Raw genomic sequence first — 8,710 nt, 5'->3', positions numbered from 1 at the left:
ATTTTTTATTCTGGGATTTGTGATAATTAGATAATAATAGAGTTAATTTATAAAATAAATAAATATAAGAACAAAATTAATTATTTTCCCTTTGACTTTTGACTTTTTTTTTAACACCGTTGGCCAATTTGGACTGTGTTTTGCTAACGGAATCAACCTCAATGTACCTTTTTGCCAACCTTTAAACCACGTAATTTATGTTTAAAAATGGCCCAAACCACAAGGTTTATTTTTGTACTTACCCAAAAAACAATATAGATGAACATAATTACATAGGTGTGGAAGAAAATAAGAAAAAAAGTTGAGATAAGAAAAAGGTGTTTAAAAAATATGAAAGATTGTCAAAATGAAGGTATTGTTTTAGAAATGGAAATTGCAGGGTGAAATAAGAGAAAGGACTAATAATTACAACCAGAAGTAAACAATTTTAAATGATTGTTCAAAAGTAGCGCAAGTTTTGAAGGCAAACCTCAAGAGTGGTAGAAAGATCCTGCAGCTTCTGAATGATCTGAAGATGCAAAAGAATTCATTAATTGTCAAACCTGCAAAAAAGGGTTACAAGGCCAAAAAGGAACAAACTATTCATCATTTGTAATCTTTCTGCATCATATAGAATGAATATGATGTAACTAGCCTTACAAACATTGCTGCTGCTTATTTTACAGGAGCAGCCCAACATCCTTCTCTTCTCCCCTACATTCTTACAATAATAATACTGCTGTAGTCTATACCCCCACTGTACCAACTCTCCCTATACTTTCTAAATGAACAATTAAAAAAGTAATTTTGGAAAAATGTTCCAACTATCCATCTATCTATCTATCTAAATTTCAGACTATCTGCTTCTATCTCTAAATAACTTTTGATTACCTTCTCCCTAATGAAGGCTCTCACACAAATATCCAGCACCAGTCACATCAAAACCTTGACCTCCAACATCTCCATGGTATATTGAATCTTCTATGTTGTAACAGAATGCATACCAAGCAATGGCTACAATGTCAGCAAAAGGAATTAGCAACAATTATTGCATCTGCAGTATATAGATTCAATCAATGTACATGTTAATTATGATGCTCCTCTCTCTTTGTCGTGTTCCTATTTGACATAACAGCTTTACATGCTGCTTTTGATGGCGGTCTATTGATCTTCTCAAGTAACCTACTGAAAACTAATTTCACAGGTATACAAGCAACCGTTGTTGGTCCAGATGTCTCAGCTTTGATAAGCCCATCCATTTGGCCACCGCTGCTATAATGTGTTGGCTGTTGACCAGCAATTGAAGATAGTGTTCTCGTTTTTTGGTTAGATGATGATAAGCTTGCTTTCTTTGACAGCTTTTTCGGAAATTTCTGATCCATTGGAGGCCGAGAAATCTGGGAAAGGCTCTTTCGAATCATGCCTGCCTTGTGACTGAAACTCCCAGGGGTGCTTGCCTTCTTAAATGGAAATCTCTCTTCTTGATCCATAAATACAGAATTCTCAGATGATAAATGTGGACGCGGGGTCCTAAGATTTGTCCGTCTAGCAGTCCTCCATGCAGATGGAAGTGGTGTGTTTCCATCATGGTCAACTGCTTTACTGGTATGATAATCATCCATAGAAAAAATAGTTTCAGATGAGCCATCTTCTAAGGCTTCAATTTGGATTGGATGCCCTATAATTGCCTTCCCATTTAACTTGCTTAAAAGTGAAACAATAGGAACTCGTTCTTTTTGATAGCTTGATTGGACCTTCAAATCCACATCTATCAACATGGATCTTGACCTGCCACCAAAAGGATGATTGCCGAAAATTATTGGATTCAAATTAAAATTATCCTCCCAGCGTCCTCTAGGAGGACGAAGACGATCTTCCCACCAATCAATCATATTACTACAACCCCTATTATTTCTGCCTTTAGACAAAAACCTAGGTGCATATGGATGGCGTCCATTATTCAATCCAACCCCAAAATATTTTCTGCCCAAATCAACACCATCAAAACCATATGCCGTTGTGCCACAAGTGCTGTCCTTTCTCCCATAATAGCTTCCAAGAGGAATATTTAAAATCTTTCCGTCAACTCTTTGTACAGACTTTTTCGTAAGATTTCTAATGTTCCTTTTCCCTTTTAATTGCCATTTGGACACTGTCTCGTTACCAACAAAAGGGTCCTCAGGATAAAAATGATGCATTTCACCAGAAAATGCTATTTCATCAACTTCCTCATCACTACTTGTACTTCCATGTTCACCTGGTGCTTCACGCCGTCTCAAAGCATCCCTTTCAGCTTCAGAGGACAAAGCAGCATCTGAATAGACAAGCACAACAGCTAATGAGATTTCTATTAAAAAATAAAAGATAAAAGTTATACAATGAAGCTAAAAGGACTAGTTCAAAACACTACTTATAAAACATGCCCCAATAATACAGAGATATGGAAAATAGAAGATGAACAGAATCAATTGAAAATAGAAGATTTTATTTCCCAACAATAAATCAACCAAACAGAATAGAAAACACAAGGAATGAAATGATAAAATCAGTAGAGAAACCTATCAGTGGATAAAACTCCACTGCTCAAGCATAAAGCCATTACTAATTAAATTCCCAAAAGATGCCTTTCAGAATCCAAACCCTCACAAATATACAAACTATAGCCCTCTCTCCTCTCCCAACAAACTCCAGGTAATCCCATAAACCACGTGTCCTCTACTTCCCGATTATCCTTTATTTCCAATATCACATCCCTACTTAAATCCATGGTACAAGGCATTGGCAAATCTAACCTTGAGATGCAAAACAAAAGCACTATCATAAAAAAACAACATTCAAATACCAAAACTTATCATCAAATGGAAGAAATAAGTTCATTTTTTATAGGCAGAGGCAAAGAACAGGAAGGGGGACAAAAGATATATCCTTACAATGACATTCGCTTTCCATCCATTCAATGTGCCTATTTTTGAGAAAACTATTTCATTTCAAACCCAAACGAAACATGTAATGTAACTTTTGGACATTTTATACCCTGAAATTTTGATAATTGGCATTTTCCCTACAATGTTTTAATTGATTCTAATTGAGCAGTGTTAACAATATGGATTGTTACTAGTAATGGTCATATACATGCCACAACAATTTCATGTTTTTCCTCCAGTTTGTAACATTTCTATGCATTTCTTCATCCATTCATAAAACTACCACATCATATAGTCAATATTACAATTCTTTCAGTAAAAACAATCAAATTCAAGGTGCTTTTCCATCAAGAAGATTTGAAATCATCACTGAATAGCAAAATTCTGATATCAGATTCTTGACAGCTAGAAGACCTATCCTAAAAAAGATCTTCTAGGCCCTGTGGCTACAATGCTCAATCATTCAGAAAATCCAAAAATCCTGCGACATTTCTCGCTTGCTTGATTTAATATATAAATAGAGAGGCAGCTGACCCAGTATTATACTGCGTAGATTTCCAAAGCTCAATGGTATACCCAAGGAAGAAAACCTCATATTTGAAACTGTAATCCTCAGTTTCAACAAGCACTACAAATCAATAACTGCAAATCACTATTTCTGTCTAAGTGTAAGAGAGCTAGATACTCAAGTCACAATCCACCTTGTAGCTTCTCAGTTGAGTTAAGGTCATGTCATATAACTGCAAATCACTATTTCCATCTAAGTGTAAGACAACTAGATACTCAAGTAGCACTCCACCATGTAACTTCTCAGTTGAATGAAGGTCATGCCATATATACATTGTGTGGGAAAAAGACTCATGGAACTACTTATCGTAAGTACAAAAAATTGGCAAACTCGTCTGAGCAATTAACAATAAACTTGGGGAAATTAGAACTTCAGCTGATACATTTTTTTATCAATTTTGATCAACCATACATTTTTATCCACTAATCCATATTTTGTCTGAATTTATTCTGAAGGACATAAAGATTTCTTCTTTCAAAATAAGGATCAGGTGATAAAGTCTCAGGTAATACTACTGATATAATTCCGAATGGCTGCTAATTAGTAACATTTTATCCCATGTAAATTTCAGGTGATAACCATGAAACTCTCAGAAATGTTTGGCCTGGTACAATTAACACAGGCAAAAAATGCTTATTAGCAGCTACATGAACAAAATCATGAAAATAATAATGAAGACAAAAAAAATTGTGAATTTCTGAGATATAGAACACATATTTTTAGCCATGATGCAAACAACCGGTCCTTCAAACACATGCAAAAACAGGAATTAACCAAATTGCCACTTAAGTGGGAAATGGCAATAATAACAGGAGATATGAATGGTAAATACTTGACCTTGAAAACCAGTCACTTCATCATCCATATCTGGTTCAGTCTCAGAAGAATCAGACCCAGAATCAGAAGACTCGGTCTCAGAAGACTCAGATTCAACATCTTCCATGAATCCAGAAGAAGAGTTCTGTTCATTTACAGAACCATGATGATGAGTATGGTCATCATCATCTCCCAACTCAGAAGGAAACATCTTACTTTGACCAGCAGGAAGTTCTTTATCATCCAAAGAATCATTAGACTCAGATGGCAAGTAAACGCATCTACTCCTCTTCCCCCGAAAAAAAGCTCCCAACTGTTCCACCCCTGAAATAAATATAGAAACAGTAGTACTATAGTTAGTTTGCAAAACACAGAGGACTCCTAGTCTCTAACTATTCTGCAATATCTGAAATAAAATGCAGATCCTATCATTTATATTGGCCATGTACTCCAAATCAACCTTCATTTGACTTTATCCTTTCGATTAAATGTTTTTTTACCATTTGCATCATTTGATCTTTCCATGCTAGGGGTGCCAACAGAATGAGCTTGAATGTCATAATCTAACATAGTTTTCTTGGAACCATCTGAATCAACTGGCGACGGAAGCTTTCTCTTTAAAGGGGTAGTTTTGAGCCCAAAATCCTGCAATCCTCTCATCCGTGGCATTGCTTCAGAATGATCATCTTCTGAGATTGACTGGTTCTCTTCCTTGGCATTGATGGCACTTCCAACAGTTTCAACTTTGACACCTGAATCTACTCTATTTAAATGTTGATTCAAATTGGCAATCCCAGATTTCCCACTGTTGTTTGCCAAACCATCTGAACTGACACTAGCCTCCTTTGCAGATCCAGATGACTTACTTCTTGGCTGATCAGATGTCGCACTGAATTTCCCTTGCTTTTTCAGAAGTTGCTTTTCAAGCTCAAGCGCATGAAGAATTGCATCTTCTCGACGTGCATATTTCTCTCGTTTTTTTATTGGCATTCCCTGAGCCGATTCAGCCCTTTCAATGCAATCATCAAACTCACCGCATCGAAATGCCTTCACACGCTTAGATTTTTCTAGATTATACCAGTCCCTAAACATGTACAAGAAAAAAGATATAAAGAAATAATGCTCCAAACAAAACCAGAATTGAAACTCAATATATGTAATGATGTATAAGAAGTTCAAGTAACAACTTGATCCAAAATTATGCAGGGGGAGAATAGAAAGAGAAGTACATAGACAAGAATATATTGACATGTGAGTTGTGACTTCTCTCTCTGAAAGATTATTTCAATTTCCTCCCCTTGCAATGTTTGAAGATAATAGAAGTGATCATAAAAAGTGGTGCAACCCTTACTACAAGACACACAACAAGCATATCATAATATAAATAAATCCAAAGCTCAAAATGTCCAGACACTTTCAGATGCAAGCCATAGTTGTTAAAGGCGCACTAAGGCACTAGGGAGACCTAGAGCCTAGGTACAAGGCTCAGGGGCGCGCCTGATGAACATAAGGCGCAGAATTTTTTTTTTTTAAAAAGATATAAAATCTAATTATCAATATTTGATACTAATGTCACTAATATTGTATTAGTAGTTAAGGCACAAGTTTTGATGAGCTAAGAAAACACAGTTGTAACTACACAAACAAGACAAACCAAGTAAAAACATAACATTAAATGTCAAAAACACCAAGTTAAGTGTTGACAACAAAAACAAAGATACCAGAACTGCAGCAGACCTCTACTGGTTTCTTGTGTCACACAGCAGAAGGAGCTCCTCTCCTTTCCGTGTCTTACTCTTCGTCCCCCCCTTCTATTTTTACATCTCTTCTTATTCTTTTTTTTACTTAGATCAGCGGTTTAGATTTAAGTTTACTAAATAGGATAAGTGGCTGAGATTAATCAACCTTTTATTTTAGCGAGACAATAAAAAATATTAAGAACTTTAATCATTAATCAAAACGTGGAAGAGGCGCACAAGGCGAGAGCCTCTTAAACTGAGCCTCATCTTGGACTTATTAGGCGAATGACCTTGAGCCTCGCCTTTAACAACTACGATGCAAGCAAAAGAAGAAAATGTTAGTTAGGCCAACATAAAACCTACTAAGATTATGACTTCAAAGTCTGTATCATGTTTAAACATCAATAGATTTCCCATTTGACTCGAGCAAGGAATGCTATTCAAGCTGACTTCCTTATTTGTGGAATTGAATCAACTATGACTCGAGTTAACACTCCACTCAATCACCAATTCCACAGATCCCCTAATATTAAATAACCATCAGATTTATAAATGATAAAAATTTATGACTGTCAAATCAGCTAAGCTAATTTGTACAACTAACTGAATTAAGTATGTCTTCCTCAAAAAGATAACAAGGCAATGTTGTCAAGGAACCTATAGTCTACTGCTCTTGTCAAGAAAAACCCAATGGTATGATCACCATTGGCCATGCCACTTACCCCACACCAAAAAAAAAAGGAAATTCGATACCAACAATTCAAATGTAATAACAACAAAAAAAAAAAAAAACATCCGCAGATACAAATGTAATCCAAAACGCCAGAAAACTAAATATTCTTCTAAGCAGAGAGTAACTATTATACTCAAGCGTTTGGACGACTAAGCCTTTGTTTGGAAGGAGGTTAATGGAAATAATGGAAGGTTAAGTATTAAGTTAATCTTGTTTGGGAGTTATTTTTTGAGAGTAAATGGAGGTTAACGGGGTTAAATCTTTACTTCCTCTAACCTCCAAACTCTAACCTCCAAATTGGGGGTTAATGGGAGTAACGTAAACTTTTTTAAAATTTCTTGTCTCTGCAGAGTAAATTTAACCTTCCTTTAAACTCCCAAACGAAGATAAATATTTAACCTCATTTACATCCTATAAACTCCCAAACAAGGTTAATTTTTAACTTTCCTTTCCATCACTTCCCTCCCCTTTCCTCCTTTAACTCTCACCTCCATTAACCTCCAAACTCACAAACAAAGGCTAAAGCGACGCGAATATAGAGCTCCAGTAAATTGATTAAATCTTCACAAAAAAACAAATAAATAAAGCAAATGAAAATATAAATAACAAAACTTACACACTAGCGTCTTCCCTTCCAAGGAGCTTGACCGGAGTCCCTGTGCGAGGAGAAGTGAGATTACACTCTGCCAGTTCGTCTTGTCCCAATATCTTGCCCGGCCACCACGAGCCATTCCTCCTCCTCACCCAAACGATCGGTCCTATACCACAATCGACTGCACCCGATCCCGAACTTCCCATGGCCAGCCCTTGTTGTTTTGTTTAACTATTTACACACGCACTCTCAGTCTCCCTCTGCGTGAAGTCAAATTCAGCCTCCCGCGAAGAAGAGAGAGAAGCGGATGAACCGAAAACAGGCGTGACAGAATGATCCGCAGGGAAGAGAAAGTGAATCCATTCAGATTTGGGGATTTTTCATTTTCTCGTGATATATTCTAGGGTTTGTCCCAGGTTAAATTGGACAGATAGTTTTCTAAATTTCTAGGAACTTTCAAGACTATGAAAGACTAGTGCGTCGGCGGCACCGGCGGAGGAAGTGGTGGTGACTGGTAGAGCTTTACAGGACGGTTAATGATTGGGTAAATGTATAGTTTTTTTTTTTGTTTTTTTGGAGGGGGGTGGGTTTGGTTGCCAGGGAAGAAGGAAGACTGGTTATGGTTTGAAAGAGAGAAAAAAGAAAATGAAGAGCACAGGAAAGAAATAAAAAAGAAAGAGGGCCGAGGCTGGCTCACTGATTCTGACTCGGATAACTCGCACGAGTCATTCTGTGTTCAATGCGGAACATGCCTTGCCTTTGCTTCATTTGGACCCAACGGAGCCTCCTCCCCCACGTCTTTTAATTCGCTCCGTTTAGGGTCCCAAGCCTCACATATTTTGTTTGGGGAGATTTACAAAATTAGTGACTCGTTTACATTTTAAACTCAATTAGCTATGTACTACTAAATTAGACTCTTTTAATATGTATATTCTAAAAATATTCTTAGTAAAACAATACAAACTTCATCTCCAAATCACTTTCAAGAATCAACTTAAACTCTTATTGATTTTCAATATCACGTAAGTTTTTTTTATTGATTTTAAATACATAATAATCAATTACAATTCTAGGTTTATTGATGTTGAATGGCATTAATACTCTCCTAATCTCCTTCCAAGGTCTCAAATAAGCACTCGGCAAGGATCCATTGACAACATCAACATACAATGGTTCATATATTGTACCCCACCACAGACATACAATGCCTCCACATGCATCGTCAATATTTGCCGCAACCATTCGGTCAACCTTGTATCAATAATCATCCAATCCGAACGAATGTCTTTTGAACCATGTTAACAGACAGTGAATGCATCGATGTGTTGTTACACCTAAACAAGATATATAAGGAATTAT

At 36.5% G+C, this 8,710-nt stretch overlaps 1 protein-coding gene across 1 annotated transcript; it reads right to left on the bottom strand.

Moving 5' to 3' along the window:
• Positions 1 to 504: 504 nt before the first annotated feature.
• LOC136205485 (uncharacterized protein At1g51745) lies at positions 505 to 8,201 on the bottom strand. Its single transcript, XM_065996098.1, has 4 exons — positions 7,376 to 8,201; positions 4,788 to 5,371; positions 4,309 to 4,611; positions 505 to 2,293 (listed from the first exon to the last, which is right to left on the bottom strand). Exons 1-4 carry the CDS (start codon positions 7,555 to 7,557, stop codon positions 1,065 to 1,067), a joined length of 2,298 nt encoding a protein of 765 aa, XP_065852170.1. The 5' UTR covers positions 7,558 to 8,201; the 3' UTR covers positions 505 to 1,064.
• Between the last annotated feature and the right edge of the window lie 509 nt (positions 8,202 to 8,710).

This window comes from Euphorbia lathyris, chromosome 9, assembly GCF_963576675.1.
Source record: "Euphorbia lathyris chromosome 9, ddEupLath1.1, whole genome shotgun sequence".
Lineage (NCBI taxonomy): Eukaryota > Viridiplantae > Streptophyta > Magnoliopsida > Malpighiales > Euphorbiaceae > Euphorbia > Euphorbia lathyris.
This window is presented reverse-complemented; position numbering and strand designations above follow the sequence as displayed.